Raw genomic sequence first — 17135 nt, 5'->3', positions numbered from 1 at the left:
TTAAATCGCCGGTTTCACCTCTCTTCTTAAACACTTTCATCTATTTTACTTTTGACTTATGTCTCTCCTGCGCTACGCACTTTTAGGGAATGTAAATTAAGTCAATTTCTTTAGCTGTTTTTCATGAAAGACTTTCCTAATGCCTGGTACTAACTTAGGTACCCTGGTGCTAACTTAGTTACCCTGGTGCTAACTTAGTTACCCTGGTGCTAACTTAGTTACCCTGGTGCTAACTTAGTTACCCTGGTGCTAACTTAGTTACCCTGGTGCTAACTTCGTTACCCTGGTGCTAACTTAGTTACCCTGGTGCTAACTTAGTTACCCTGGTGCTAACTTAGTTACCCTGGTGCTAACTTAGTTACCCTGGTGCTAACTTAGTTTCCCATCTGTGCATACTCTTCCTCTATATTCGTTCTATTGTTCGGGGCACGAAACTTTTGAGCAATATTGCAAGTTGGATCTCAATTGAAGAGTTGGATTTAAAATCTATCGACCTGGATTTAAAGTCTATCGACCTGGCGTGAGGGTTATTAAGCCAACCACAATAGCTTACTGCGCCTTCAGCCTCTCGGTTAGGCAAATCTACTTCAAATTAGATGCTTTTCGAATCATTCAAAGGCGCTGTAGACAGTCTAATACGCTGCAATAGTGTCTTTGTCTTCCTGAAGCAACCAACACAGTTTTTCTTAAGTATTGCGAATAACATAAATTTAATAGTTTATCCCATTACCGAACACATCTATTATTTGTCGATATAATTTGCCCTGAATATCTATTTTAACATATTTTCTTTCATCTATAACAGATACACAAGCGTCCGGAGAATGCTTCACTTTGCATATATACAAACGGACTAACACAGCCAGAGTTACTCGACTTTTGCTACCAGTCACGACCAATTAACAGAGTCAAAAGAAACTCAAATATATATATATATATATATTCACGAAAATGTTGCCGCCAATTTACGACTGGTCAGAGCAGGAGACCGGGTTGTTCGTGTGGCAAGACTACCTCGTATTTATCGGCATGTTGGTGGCCTCAATGGCCATTGGCATCTACTACGCCGTTCAGGGTCGGCACAAGGCGAACGATGAGTTTCTTCTTGGAGGACGCAGCCTCTCGTTCTTCCCGGTCTCCATGTCCCTCTTTGCCTCCTACATCTCCGGCATCCACGTTCTTGGTGAGTGAGTGAGTGAGTGAGGGAGTGAGTAGTGAGTGAGTGAGTGAGTGAGTGAGTGAGATAGGAGATCCTTGGTGATGGTCTCACATTACAGTGTTTAGCTGTACTCTTGTGTTTCAGGGATATAGCTTGTGCTTCTAGTGTGTGTGTGTGTGTGTGTGTGTGTGTGTGTGTGTGTGTGTGTGTGTGTGTGTGTGTGTGTGTGTGTGTGTGTGTGTGTGTGTGTGTGTGTGTGTGTGTGTGCATGTACTTACCTAGTTTCAAGGTGTGTGTGTGTGTGTGTATTCGCCTGTTAGTACTCACCTATTTGTGGCTGCAGGATCGAGCATTAGCTCTTGGACCCTTTCTAGCTTCAGGTTGTTTAAAGCAATGACTCCCTATCATATCTATTTTTAAAATTATGAAAGGTTTCCATCCACAACCTGCTCCTTTAGGTCATTCCATTTCCCATACTACTCTCACGCTAAATGAAAATATTTTTAACATATCTAGGGCTTTCCTGAGTTTCAAGTTTCCACCCATGTCCCCTTGTTCTGTTGGTAGATAGTGTGTGAGTGTGGGTACTCACCTAGTTGTGCTTGCGGGGGGTTGAGCTCTGGTCTTTGGTCCCGCCTCTCAACTGTCAATCAACTGTTGTACAGGTTCCTGAGCCTATTGGGCTCTATCATATCTACATTTGAAACTGTGTATGGATCAGCCTCCACCACAATACTACTTAATGCATTCCACCTGTTAACTACCTTGACAGTGAAAAAATTATTTTTAATATCTAATTCTTTTTAATGTGTGCGCGTGTGCATGTATCCAGGTTACCCAACTACTTGTCCAACACCTTGACAAGGTTGTCAAGGTGTTAGACAAGGTTAGACACCTTGTCTAACACCTTGTCAAGGTGTTAGACACCTTGTCAAGGTGTTAGACAAGGTGTCTAACGCCTTATATCTCCTGGTGGTTCAGGGGGTCCGTCTGAAGCCTATTACCATGGCGTCCAATGGTGGGTCATCTGTGCGGGTCAGGTCGCCTTGATCCCGGCAGCCTTCATCTTCATGCCTTTCTTCTACGAGCTCAAGTTGACTTCAGCCTACGAGGTAACCTTATAACCCAAGCTGTTGTAGTTTGCATCTTGTATGGGGTGGATCAAAGGGGTGGATTGATGCCAGATACCATGGTGTTGTTCCAGGGTATATATATATATATATATATATATATATATATATATATATATATATATATATATATATATATATATATATATATATATATATATATATATAATGTGTGTGTGTGTGTTTGTGTGTTTTACAGATTTTTTTTAATATTGTTAAAACTGCGAACTTGTGTAATTTTAATTCACAATTAATATGTCGTTTATTAACAAATTATTATAACTTTTTTTTTACTTGACATCTCCATGCAAGTGTTGTCTTCAGGTTAATGTAAACATTACACACACAAATAAAAGCAACATTTTGTACAAAATGGAACTGTTAAAAGTCAGGTCAAATTATACTACAATTACATAATACATTAGTTGAGATTTGCATATTGATATTAATGTGTAAACCTATAAGATTTATTTATAAAAAACCTATAAATAAACCATTAGTGAAATTTATTTAATATGCAAAACATACGCTTTAGCTCGATATAATTAGTTGTCTAAAACATATAGACATAAAACATATAGAAAAATATAGACATAAACATAGAACATAAAGAAGGTAACATAGGGAGGTGGTGGGTTGCCTTCTGTCCCGCTGTTGCTCACTCTCAAAGACTGGGCCCCACTGAGGAGCGTACCACGAAGCGCAGGTCTAATACATTCTGCAAGAATTGGCATTAATTCGTAACACAAATCACGATGCGTAGGAGTTTGTATTGGGATTAATTGAGATCACTAGCGAGTACCAGCTGAAATTTGTAGGCACTCTTAGGCTTTGTTTACTCCTGTGTGCTGGCGATGAATCAAAATCGACTTGAGAATGATCCAAGACGGACCGAATCGTCGTCGTCCCTTCATTTTTTTTTTTTGAGATATATACAAGAGTTGTTACATTCTTGTAGAGCCACTAGTACGCGTAGCGTTTCGGGCAGGTCCCTGGAATACGATCCCCTGCCGCGAAGAATCGTTTTTTCATCCAAGTACACATTTTACTGTGGCGTTAAACAGAGGCTACAGTTAAGGAATTGCGCCCAGTAAATCCTCCCCGGCCAGGATACGAACCCATGACATAGCGCTCGCGGAACGCCAGGCGAGTGTCTTACCACTATACCACGGAGACTTCTAGTGTGTGGATGGGTCAATATACTCCTGTGTGTTGTGAATGATAGCGGGATGTTTTTGTCCACAGTACTTGGAGCTGCGGTACGCCTCTCGCTGGGTGAGGAGCGTGGCTGGGGGCATGTTCGTGCTCCAGATGTTGCTGTACCAGTCCGTATCTATCTACGCCCCGGCCCTCGCCCTGGCCTCCGTCACCAACTTCTCCCTCTGGGTCTCCGTCTTCACCGTCGGCATCATCGCCTCCGCATACACCTCCTTCGTGAGTTTAGACCAGTGGCCGCTTGAGAGAATCATTGTCTCTCGCGACTCGTACTGAGGGAGTTCAAGTTTAGACCTCCAAGGACTAAGCTTTTCTGGCTATGAATGACACTTAAGGCTCTGGAATATTGGTATCTGTTAGTAACATTTGCATATGGTAACATATCCCAGCTTCTTGTCCTCATATCCCAGTTCCTTGTCCTCATATCCCAGCTCCTTGTTCTCATATCCCAGCTCCTTGTCCTCATATTTCAGCTCCTTGTCCTCATATCCCAGATCCTTGTCCTCATATACCAGCTCCTTGTCCTCATATATCAGATCCTTGTCCTCATATACCAACTCCTTGTCCTCATATATCAGTTCCTTGTCCTCATATCCCAGCTCCAAGGGAGCTGGTTGGCCGAGCGGACAGCACGCTGGACTTGTGATCCTGTGGTCCTGGGTTCGATCCCAGGCGCCGGCGAGAAACAATGGGCAGAGTTTCTTTCACCCTATGCCCCTGTTACCTAGCAGTAAAATAGGTACCTGGGTCTTAGTCAGCTGTCACGGGCTGCTTCCTGGGGGTGGAGGCCTGGTCGAGCACCGGGCCGCGGGGACACTAAAAGCCCCGAAATCATCTCAAGATAACCTCAAGATAACCTCATACCCCAGCTCTTTGTCCTCATATCCCAGCTCCTTGTCCTCATACCCCAGCTCTTTGTCCTCATACCCCAGCTCCTTGTCCTCATATCCCAGCTCCTTGTCCTCATATTCCAGCTCCTTGTCCTAATATCCCAGCTCCTTGTCCTCATATCCCAGCTCCTTGTCCTCACATCCCAGCTCCTTGTCCTCATACCCCAGCTCCATGTCCTCACATCCCAACTCCTTGTCCTCATATATTAGCTCCTTGTCCTCACATCTCAGCTCCTTGTCCTCATATCCCAGCTCTTTGTCCTCATATCCCAGCTCTTTGTCCTCATATCCCAGCTCCTTGTCCTCATATCCCAGCTCCTTGTCCTCATATCCCAGCTCCTGGTCCTCATATCTCTTGCAAGTGCAACATAGTCATAATAGTTGAACACTTACTCCTCACAATTACCTTATCTGAACTAGTCCTTGTCAGGTATGGTTAAATTAGTTCCTTTAATTTTCATCAGATTAGATGGTAACTATGTAAATATGTAAACAAACTGACGACTGGCAACGCTGCACGCGAGCGCACGTTTTAGCTATATTTAATCATTTTTGTTCTGTTTTCGGACTAAATGAACCGAAACATTATGTTCAACCCGTTCTCAGACAATGCTCAGCCAAAAAGCGCCCGAACCCATTCACAAATGTTATCGTATTGTGTATTTACAATCTATATTTTATCAAATGTAAATAAATATTATTAAATTAAAATTTTGTGCTGAGTTAGGTGAGGATTAGGTTAGGTGTTCAGGGTGACAGAGATGTGATTCGAACAGTGATCGAAGCAGTGTTCGAGGAAAGTTTGTTCGTAATCCATTGTGAGTCGTGTGTAATGTGTTTTTCATTCACAAATGCCATGTTCAGCGGCTGGATTAACGGCATTTGGTCTTTGTTTAAGAAGCAGCCCGTCCTCATAAACAAATGGCCCCCAAGTCCATTCCATGCACCCGCCAAACCCCACTGTTTATGAATGAAAATCAGTATACACACGACGCACAACTGCTGACGTTCGAACATTTCCGAAACAAGTGCTTCACTGACGACTTTTGTTCGAACCACAACGCTATAAATGCTTCACCCACGTACTACAAATACAAATAATCGCCAACAGAACCTAAACACCTAATCTAACCAGTGCCTAAATATGCACAATATGCCAATATATAATAATATTAATTTATATTTGAGAAAAAATCCTGTTTTGAATGAAAAGAATGTTAAAATTTATAAATGCGTCTATGGGGTCGACCGCTGGATGGAATGGACTTGGCCTGAGGCCGGGTTCTAAGAAGGCAAGCTGGTTAAGATGAAATATTGCGTGCTCTCGTATCTAACTATCACTACGCCGCAGGGGTGTGTGTAATTAAGTAGTTCACCAGTCACCCCAAACAAGCAGCAACAAACACACGACGAAGGCCAAACGCTTAACCAATTTTTGGACTCTGAATTTCCTTCTTGAATTTCCAATTTTTGGACTCTGAATTTCCACCTTGAATTTCCAAATTTTGGACTCTGAATTTCCACCTTGAATTTCCAATTTTTGGACTCTGAATTTCCACCTTGAATTTCCAAATTTTGGACTCTGAATTTCCACCTTGAATTTCCAATTTTTGGACTCTGAATTTCCACCTTGAATTTCCAAATTTTGGACTCTGAATTTCCACTTTGAATTTCCAATTTTTGGGCTCTGAATTTCCACCTTTCTTTCCGTGGAAACCACTTGAGTGTGAGACGGAAGGTGAAGAGGCCCTTTGACCTTCCTCAGGGCGGGCTGAAGGCGGTGGTGTGGACGGACGTCTTGCAGCTCTACTTCATCATCTTCGGCCTCATGGCCATCATCATCAAGGGCACCATCGACCTGGGAGGCATCGGCAAGGTCTGGGAGCTGGGCGTCACCAACAACCGGACCGGAGCCCAAATCTTGACGTACGTCGCTGGCTCTTGGGAGCGGATATGCTAATTGTCTCATGATTAGATGAATTCCTCATGATTTTCTCGTGAATTTTCTCATGATTCATGATTTCTCATGAACAATGTGTAGATTATTATCAAATTCAAATTAAAAATATATGTAGTAAGTATATGTATTTCTATAATTGAGTCTAATCAAATTTACAATACATTGTTTACTTTCTAAAATACATTAATAACAGAAAACACGTAATGGCTATAATTACGTGTTGTATAATCTAGATATAGTTTTAGATTTAGAAGTTATATGTGTCATTGATTTATATTATTTATATATATATATATATATATATATATATATATATATATATATATATATATATATATATATATATATATATATATATGTCGTACCTAGTAGCCAGAACGCACTTCTCAGCCTACTATACAAGGCCCGATTTGCCAAATAAGCCAAGTTTTCATGAATTAATTGTTTTTCGACTACCTAACCTACCTAACCAAACCTAACCTAACTTTTTCGGCTACCTAACCTAACCTAACCTAAAAAGATAGGTTAGGTTAGGTTAGGTAGGGTTGGTTAGGTTTGGTCATATATCTACGTTAATTTTAACTCCAATAAAAAAATATTGACCTCATACATAATGAAATGGGTAGCTTTATCATCTCATAAGAAAAAAAAATGAGAAAATATAATAATTCAGGAAAACTTGGCTTATTAGGCAAATCGGGCCTTGCATAGTAGGCCGAGAAGTGCGTTCTGGCTACTAGGTACGACATATATATATATATATATATATATATATATATATATATATATATATATATATATATATATATATATATATATATATATATATATATACACACTACTCACCCTCACGTACATAAACAAACACCCCATACACACACATACACTCAGATATACTCCACTGCTCATGACCAAACACCGTTCACCCCCCCCCCCAGGTACACTGACCCACTGTTCACCCCCCCCCTTCCCCTCCCAGGTACACTGACTCACCAGTTCATCACTTTACAGGTACGGATTCGAGCCACTAGAGCGACACACCGTCGCCAACTTAGTAGTGGGAGCACTGGTGGGCCAGTTGTCCCAGTACTCGTGTACACAGACAGCCATTCAGCGTTACGTCAGTATCAAGTCCCTCTCCCAGGCCTATATGTGAGTACCTTCATGTGAGTACATGTAACAGGGGGTTACATTACAGTACATACTGTAATATAATATTTTAAATATCCATCATATTTTTGAAACTACATGTCATTTTGGGTTAAATATGAAACATCTGCGTTTTCTCTAATTGTCAAGTTTTCAGTAGGTGACTGCTTGTCGATACTGCACACGGCTCCGTTCTACGGGCTCACCATAGCCCGTGCTACTAGGAACTTTTTGTTCCAAGTAGTGAATCTTAAACAACAACAAGCTACATGCCAATTGACACAGTTCTGCAGTATGCCGATGAGAGATTTCCTTGGCGTATACGCTTAGATTTCACACAGAAATCACAATAGCGTGATGCATCAAATGAACAAATCCACAAGGGCCGTGACGAGGGTTCGAACTTACGTTCGAGAGCATCCCAGACGCTGCCTTAATCGACTGAGCTACGACATGGTAAAAAGAATTGCAACCGGGAAATCAACTTGACCTACCACGGATCGTAGGTTCGAGCCCTCGTCACGGCCCTTGGGGATTTGTCCCCTTAGATGTTCACTATCTTGAGGTTATCTTGAGATGATTTCGGGGCTTTAGTGTCCCCGCGGCCCGGTCCTCGACCAGGCCTCCACCCCCAGGAAGCAGCCCGTGACAGCTGACTAACACCCAGGTACCTATTTTACTGCTAGGTAACAGGGGCATAGGGTGAAAGAAACTCTGCCCATTGTTTCTCGCCGGCGCCTGGGATCGAACCCAGGACCACAGGATCACAAGTCCAGCGTGCTGTCCGCTCGGCCGACCGGCTCCCCTAGCATGCTCTAACGACGACTAGCATGCTCTAACGACGTATAACCACGTGTTGACTTGTAACAAGCGTGGTAGGTAGGTGAACGTAACGCTCTGCTTCTCCTTCCCATTTACCAACGCACAAATCAAGGCGGAGGTGAGTTGTATGTTAGAAAATGTTCGTTTGGGTTAAGCAAATTTGTTCACCCAATCAGGTCGCTCGTCACCCGATCTTCATCATTTTTGTTCTGCCAATCAGGTCGTTCGCTACTGCTCTTTATTTTCGTTCTGCCAATCAGACCGCTCTACAAAACTGATCTTCCCTCCTCTGTGCTAACCACGGGTCCATTCAGTTCTAAACAGCTTTTAATGTTGACTGCTTGTGTGTGTGTGTGTGTGTGTGTGTGTGTGTGTGTGTGTGTGTGTGTGTGTGTGTGTGTGTGTGTGTGTGTGTGTGTACTTACCTAATTGTACTTACCTAATTGTGCTTGCGGGGGTTGAGCTCTGGCTCTTTGGTCCCGCCTCTCAACCGTCAATCAACTGGTGTACAGATTCCTGAGCCTATTGGGCTCTATCATATCTACATTTGAAACTGTGAATGGAGTCAGCCTCCACCACATCACTTCCTAATGCATTCCATTTGCTAACTACTCTGACACTGAAAAAGTTCTTTCTAACGTCTCTGTGGCTCATTTGGGTACTCAGCTTCCACCTGTGTCCCCTTGTGTGTGTGTGTGTGTGTTTACTAGTTGTGTTTACTAGTTGTGTTTTTGCGGGGGTTGAGCTTTGCTCTTTCGGCCCGCCTCTCAACTGTCAATCAACTGTTTACTAACTACTTTTTTTTTTTTTTTTTTTTTTTTCCCCACACACCACACACACACACACACCCCAGGAAGCAGCCCGTGACAACTGACTACCTCCCAGGTACCTATTTACTGCTAGGTAACAGGGGCACTTAGGGTGAAAGAAACTTTGCCCATTTGTTTCTGCCTCGTGCGGGAATCGAACCCGCGCCACAGAATTACGAATCCTGCGCGCTATCCACCAGGCTACGAGGCCCCTATGCCGATGTGTGTGTGTGTGTGTGTGTGTGTGTGTGTGTGTGTGTGTGTGTGTGTGTGTGTGTGTGTGTGTGTGTGTGTGTGTGTGTGTGTGTGTTGGCCACTTGCCAGACAACACATGGAAGACCACATTGAACACATGTTTACAAGACACAGGTAAAGTTATGGCTTACACAGGTAAAGTTATGGCTTACACAGGTCAAGCTATAACTGGTACGGCCATGGCAGAGTCAGCTGAAATGGTATTGTGTGCATTTAGACATGATTAATCCCGTCTGATGGGAGCATTTTGTGTTAAGGCTTTGACAAAGTTAATTAAAGAGCAATAGTGATAGCAACTTTAAAAGAGATTGCAGAGTTCTGAGGTATATCAGAACATATCATATTCGCAGATTAAACATATCATTATCAAGAGTTCATTGTTTCAACACAGAAAAAGGTAACTAAAAGACATAATTCAATACAAGGAAGGAGACTGAACACAGGGAAATCGTCTAAATATTTAAGATACACTACGTAAAAATACAAGACATGAAAAAATAATTTCAAAGTAGGAGCTGGATATATTATATAGAGAGCAAATATACATGCATTAACGCGATAGAAAGCTCTAATTACGATAATAAAAATATTGAATAAAATAATATATTCACAATAGATTTTTTTTTACATTTATAAAATGTTTCTATCTCTTGTTTTCAGGGCCATCTTCCTGGTGATTCCGTTCTTCATCCTCACCATCTCCCTCACTATGCTCGTGGGTAAGGAATGGTGACTTGAAGTTACCTCAGACTTTCGTGGAAGACGAAATTACTCCTTGATAGGATGACATTGAGTTGAGTCTATGATCTAGACTCAACTCAATGAGTTGAGTCTAGTCTCCCTTCGAACGGACAGCACACTGGACTTGTGATCCTGTGGTCCCGGGTTCGATCCCGGGCACCGGCGAGAAACAATGGACAGAGTTTCTTTCACCCTATGCCCCTGTTACCAAGCAGTAAAATAGGTACCTGGTTGTTAGTCGGCTGTCACGGGCTGCTTCCTGGGGGGTGGAGGCCTGGTCGAGGACCGGGCCGCGGGGACACTAATGCCCCGAAATCATCTCAAGATAACCTCAAGATAGACAGGTTGCATTGCCATGTTTCAAACTGTATGTTGACTCTACTGGGACTCCTCAGTTTAGACACACTAAAGGATGTTATGAAGGTTTGGATTCTACCTGATAATGATGCTATTTATCACTATCCTAACATTATACGAATCCTGAATGTTAGGTTCCCTTATGTGCATACATTCCACACCATCCTATAGTGTTCCTATATTATAAATAGGAGCTGCCTCGCATGGGCCAATAGGCCTTCTACAGTTACCTTGTTCTTATGTTCTTATGTTCATCCACACTGGACATGAACGCCTATGTAACCCTGAAAGACATTTCTAATGTTGTAAAAAACCTGAGTTTTTGGTCCACAGGTCTGGTGATATTCGCGACGTACGAGGGCTGCGACCCCCTGGCGGCGGGTCTCATCACTAAAAATGACCAGATCCTTCCCTTCTTCGTGATGGACCGCCTCACTACCACTCCTGGGCTCCCGGGGCTCTTCGTCGCCTGCATCTTCTCCGCCACCTTAAGGTGCACTACTGTGGGCTCTTACTTGTGTCTCTCAGTCTCACTTGGGGTTAAGTCTAGCTTCGGTCGCGCTCAGAGACACACGCATAGGTCAGGTCAAATTCAACTATGTTTATTGAAGTATAAATATGTTGTTGAATATGACCGAAAGGGTAAGATTAATAATTCTAACACGAATGTTCTCAATGTTTCTTACGTTTTTCTTCACTGTCGAGGGTAATTGAAAAATTAACTCTCCAAAATTCACACAAAGGAAGTATAAATACACACACAAAGGGATGAGGTAGCTCAAGCTATTCTCACCTCACAAACAAGAAACATATTACGGAACATTCTGTGTGATAAACATGTACATTTCTTCCTTTACACATGCAGTATGTTACCAGATTGGTGAGGTCAGCTTATGGGTTCGACTACACACCTGTATCGACCTCTCTTACGTTTAAACGGATACAAAATATATGGATTTGGTTGCCACTACTTTATGGTTGAGTTAGATTATGTTAGATTGGGTTTTCTATTTTGTTAGAAGGCTTAGGAGGTTAGATAGCCTTCCCCCTGTGTTCAGTACAATATGCCAAATTCAAAACATTTTAGGAGCGAATGTCACTCTGCTTCATCACTTTGACCTTTGACCTGCACCCGTAGCACCATCTCGTCCGGCGTCAACTCACAAGCAGCGGTGACCTGGGAAGACGTCTTCGCTAAAATCCCAAGATTCGCTAAACTTAACCAAGCCACTCAAGCACTACTCACCAAACTCTTGGGTAAGTTGCAAGCTCTTTCCAACAACTTCATTTCATTTTAAACATTGATTAAGCATTTTTAGCATTAATAATTCCTTTTTAATATATACTTTTGTTTAGTCTTGCGGATATTGGCTTATATTTATTGTCTTAATTTGGATATTTTTAATCCTTTATTATCGGTATAGTAATTGGATTTTGACGTCATTCTACAGAATTTTATATTGTTTTTGTATTGAATTTGTATTTTGTATTTATTTGTATATGTATTTTGAATTGTATATTATTTTGAAATTGTTCTCGTGTGCCTGGTGTGGGATGCTGGCATAGTTTATCTGTAGTTTAGGGAGTTACAGTAAAGAGATCAGTTGCCTGTAGCTAATACGTCTATTCCTTTTATATATTAATGTATTTTCACCTATTTTTGATCAGAGAATTGCTACATAGCCTTCCTGGCTTGGTGCCTTCTTTGATTAATTACTTGATCAGGGAATGGACCATATTTCAGTTTTTTAGTAAATCGTTATTTGATCAGAAAAGGTTTAAATCAAATATTAACATTCCTGGACGCTTGAGACATACGCACTTGGGAGCCCAATAACGCGGATTCGCACCCATTGTTTGGCTTCCAAAATTTTGTTTATATATACATCACGTTTGTGTGATGATGTGCGGGAGATGTAGCGCCTCCCGCAGCCTCCAAACATCTCCATGACCTTGCTCTTGCACCTTCCTCAGCTCTGGGTTACGGGATAATATCGGTGGGCTTCGCCCTCCTGGCGGGGAACTTGGGCGGAGTCCTCCAGGCAGGCATCGCTGTCAACACTGCCGTGGCCGGGCCCCTGCTGGCGGTGTTCCTCATGGCTCTCTTCCTCCCCTTCACTAATTCTAAGGTATGGAAACGACACCATTGTTGTTACTATCCCATAGAGACTATAGTAGGAGGTATGGAACAGACTCCAGCGCAATTGTTCTCACAGATTATGAGAAAATCAGTGGTAGCCATGAGGAGGATTCGAACCTATGTTCTGGGTACTCCCAAACAGACGTCTTAGACCACTACAACACGACATGGTCGATAAGCAATGCAACCTGTGATTCAACTAATCTTCTAAGGGTTCTGAGGCTTCCATGGAAGCCTCAAAACCCCTAGAGGATTCAGCTAAATCCCAGGTTGCATTGTTTTTTGACTATGTCGTGTTGTAGTGGTCTAATGCGACTGCTTGTGAGTACCCAGGACATAGGTTCGAATCCTCCTTACGGTACCTACTGATTTTCTTACTGATACATCAAGTTAATATGATTTCTTTATACAGAGAGATTGTATAGCGAGGTAAACAAACCGCAGAGCTACTCCCTCTCCTGCACTTTAATAGCAATTAACATTGCGGTCCGTCTTCCCTCACTCTGAAGCGTCTGACTGTACAATTCACTGCCAGGGGGCGTGTACGGCACTGCTGGTGGGGACGGGGGTGGCCTTGGGCTTCAGCTTCGGCGGTACTGCTATTGGGATTGAACCGGAGATGCTGCCTACCTCCACTGATGACTGTCCGGTCGACATCTCTCTTCCTCTGCCTTCAAACACCTCGGTCGTCAGGTATAGTGGCAGAGTTGAGAATTTTGAGTACTGACAGCGGGAATAGTTGGATGTCTTTCATGTATATATATTGCAAGTTTATGTGCAGACTATATTCCCTGCAACTCGTAGGTTGAGTGATGCCACTGCACTGTATTCTTCTCCGTTACAGAGTGTCGGAGCTGCAGTACCCGGAGCGAGTGCTGGGCCTCTCCTACACGCAGCTGGGGCCACTGGGACTGTTGGTGGGGCTCGTGTCAGGCGTCCTCGTCAGCCTCGCTACAGGTCCGTACCTGCTCTCATTACCTCATGCCTTTTCACTTCTTAACCTCTCATCCTCCAGCTTGTTCTCGCGAGCGTTCCCAGTCGAGAAACTGTTGTGCTAAAGTGCCTTATCCTAACCTACCAGAGGACCCACGAACAGAAAACGGTACAAAATGTGAACATTCTTTACAGCAACAGTCCATTTTCATACGTTCAACCAGCTTCAATAAGTACTGTACTTTTAGGACAGTGGGTTATGTCTGTGAGAGTTAGGGTGTACCGGAGGGTCCGTGAGAGTCAGTGTGTACCGGAGGGTCCGTGAGAGTCAGTGTGTACCGGAGGGTCCGTGAGAGTCAGGGTGTACCGGAGGGTCCGTGAGAGTCAGTGTGTACCGGAGGGTCCGTGAGAGTCAGTGTGTACCGGAGGGTCCGTGAGAGTTAGGGTGTACCAAAGGGTCCGTGAGAGTCAGGGTGTACCGGAGGGTCCGTGAGAGTCAGTGTGTACCGGAGAGTCCGTGAGAGTTAGGGTGTACCGGAGGGTCCGTGAGAGTTAGTGTGTGCCGGAGGGTCCGTGAGAGTTATTGTGTACCAGAGGGTCCGTGAGAGTCAGTGTGTACCAGAGGGTCCGTGAGAGTTAGTGTGTACCGGAGGGTCCGTGAGAGTTAGTGTGTACCGGAGGGTCCGTGAGAGTTAGTGTGTACCAGAGGGTCCGTGAGAGTTAGTGTGTACCGGAGGGTCCGTGAGAGTCAATGTGTACCGGAGGGTCCGTGAGAGTCAGTGTATACCAGAGGGTCCGTGAGTCAGTGTATACCGGAGGGTCCGTGAGTTAGGGTGTCTTTGTGTCTCTCTCACAAGCAGATGTCTTCCTTCAGGTATGTCCGAAGGGCGACGTGTGGATAGGAAGCTGGTTCATCCTTGGGTGAGGTGGACCTTACCTCATCCAGAAGACGTCGCTGCCAGAACCGAAGCCCAGGCCTACGAGAACAAGGTCACGACGCAGTGCTAAACGAGTTACAGCCCCGCTCCTGTGCTAGGTAAATCCACGACGGGCTCGCCATAGCCCGTGCTACTTGGATCTTTTTGTTCCGAGTAGCTGAACCTAAAACAACAACAACAGCAGTGCTAAAGGTCATTGTAAGATACAGTCCAAATGTTTTTATTGCTCCCGCGAAAATACTTTGAATTATTTTTATTATATTTTATTAGTTTATTGATTTATTTTACTCAGTATGGTGCTTTATAAAATATGGTTGCAGAGAACAAGCCATAACAACCTGGCTGGACATTAGTATCGCAACCCATGCACGAGATAGCGATATGACATTTCAGTCCGTCCTGGACCTTCATCAAGTCCTGGACCTCGATCAAGTCCTGGAGCCAGATTTACGAAGCAGTTACGCAGGTACTTACGAACGTGTACATCTTTCCTCAATCCTTGACGGCTTTGGTTACATATATTAAACAGTTTACAAGCATGAAAACTTGCCAATTAACTGTTGTTATTGTTATAAACAGCCTCCTGGTGTTTCGGAGCTCATTAACTGTTTAATAATTGTAAACAAAGCCACCAAAGATTGAGAAAAGATGTACAGGTTCGTAAGTGCTTGCGTAACTGTTTCGAGAATCTGGCTCCGACCCTTATCTTCGTCAGAAAACAGTCATCGATAACTCTACAGCTATTCAGGAATTTGTGTAAATTTTCCAGGTGTGCATTGAATAATCCAATGTATAGTATATTGAGCAACACAACAGTGTATTTTCGTGTGTTTGGGGAGTTCCAGCAACTACCCCTCGCGCTGACAGACAACGTAACCACCGATAAGGTAGTGCGTCCCATGCCCATCACACAGGGGGTTAAACTAGTCATTGTCAGACAGAAGCGAGCCGGTCTGAGGCACTCAACTCAAGATGTTCGGCTGGGAAGAGAAGTCTCTTTGATGTATTGGTAAATACCGATTGATTGATTGATGTAGATTAAGCCACCCAAAAGGTGGCACGGGCATGAATAGCCCGTAAGTGGTGGTCCTTTTGAGCCATTACCAGTATCAAAAGATGATACTGGAGATCTGTGGAGGTGCGACTGCACCCTGCGCGACGGGAGATGTCTCCCGTGGTAAATACCAATGGCGGTTCTATAAGAGTTGTGGGATTGAATGATATATATATATATTGTAGCACTTTATGCTATTTTATAGTTAGTGTTTGAGTTATTGAGTTGAAATTAATATTTTAGGTATTTGTTTTATTTTGTCTTTTAAATGGTGTGTGCAAAGTTACTTGTATTGCAAGTGTTAAATTTGTGTTTTATTGCTTAACTTCATTTTTAATTGGCTTTTTTTACTTGACTCCTGTTTCCCCCCATATTCACATTGAAGTGTAAATACTGCTCTTTGTGTTTAATGGTTGGTGAAGCAGACTATAAACTGAACATAGCCAGTTAACTTAACGTAATAATATGCGTATGTGATTTTTTTTCTTGCCACTCTCTCCACTGGCTGGAGAGAAGCTTATTGAAGTAAAGCTTCATGCCTTGGTCAACATTGTTGAGCTGTGTAGTAGTAGTAATAGTAGTAGGCATCCATCAGTCTCAGGAGACTATGGAGTTGCGGTCTGGTTGTCGGTCTAGAGTGGCCTCTCCAGGGCGCAAAGCCAGGGTAGGTTGATACGGAGAAGCTGTTACCCATGCAGCAGGTCCTCCATCATGTAGCGCTATGACTCTACAATTATTGGGGCTATTACACAACTTTCCATTCACAGTACCGTAAAAATAACGCCGGCAGCTATTTTCACCGTACGAGGACGTAAGTCTCTGTAAACTATCTTGTATAACTTTATGCTTATTCATCCCCCTAAGAAAAAAAACCGCTTATTTATTCACTTAGTTATTCAACCACAGACAAAGGTCAAATCTTGAAGACCATTGACCTGACACCGATTAAGAGTCGCGTCTCTTGCTATTCACGATTACTCTCTCACTGTCCTACTTAATATCTTAAGAGGCTGAGAACCAACTAGTTCTGTAATATTTTGTACAGCTTATTTTAAAATAATGTTTCATGTAGTTTAGTTCATTCTTATCGCGTCCAAGTCTCATTACACACAGAAATCACAATAGCGTGATGCATCAAATGAACAAAATCCACAAGGGCCGTGATGAGGGCTCGAATCTACGTTCGAGAGTATCCCAGACGCTGCCTTAATCGACTGTCGTAGCGCAGTCGATTAAGGCAGCGTCTGGGATGCTCTCGGACGTAGGTTCGAACACTCGTCACGGCCCTTGTAGATTTGTTCCCCTTCTTATCGTCCGGACTCCTGCGTCTTTCAGGGTATGAGGTCCAAGGAAAGGATTATTTGGTCTCTTATTAGGAGACAAACGGATGAAGGAATTGTATATGTTTATCTCTCAGAATGTTCGGCAATATGTTTATTGTTTGTGATGTGTGTCTATATATGTATTAACACGATGTACTTAACGGGGTGAGAATAGCTTGAGCTACCTCATCCCTCTGTGTTTATTTTACCTCAATAAACTTATTTCAGTTTCAATTTCAATTTCAAACGGATGACTCTGGC

The 17135-nt window shown here is 43.1% G+C and overlaps 1 protein-coding gene across 1 annotated transcript; it reads left to right on the top strand.

Annotated features, from left to right (window-relative positions):
- The first annotated feature begins 809 nt into the window (after positions 1-809).
- On the top strand, positions 810-17108 carry LOC123756808 (sodium-dependent multivitamin transporter). Its single transcript, XM_045740166.2, has 12 exons — positions 810-1183; positions 2141-2271; positions 3535-3723; positions 6160-6320; positions 7366-7506; positions 10050-10108; positions 10821-10980; positions 11626-11744; positions 12462-12616; positions 13163-13320; positions 13472-13584; positions 14435-17108. Exons 1-12 carry the CDS (start codon positions 952-954, stop codon positions 14566-14568), a joined length of 1752 nt encoding a protein of 583 aa, XP_045596122.2. The 5' UTR covers positions 810-951; the 3' UTR covers positions 14569-17108.
- Positions 17109-17135: the final 27 nt, after the last annotated feature.

Source organism: Procambarus clarkii, chromosome 26 (assembly GCF_040958095.1).
Source record: "Procambarus clarkii isolate CNS0578487 chromosome 26, FALCON_Pclarkii_2.0, whole genome shotgun sequence".
Lineage (NCBI taxonomy): Eukaryota > Metazoa > Arthropoda > Malacostraca > Decapoda > Cambaridae > Procambarus > Procambarus clarkii.
The sequence above is the reverse complement of the archived record's forward strand: the minus strand, read 5'-3'. Positions and strand labels throughout refer to the sequence as shown.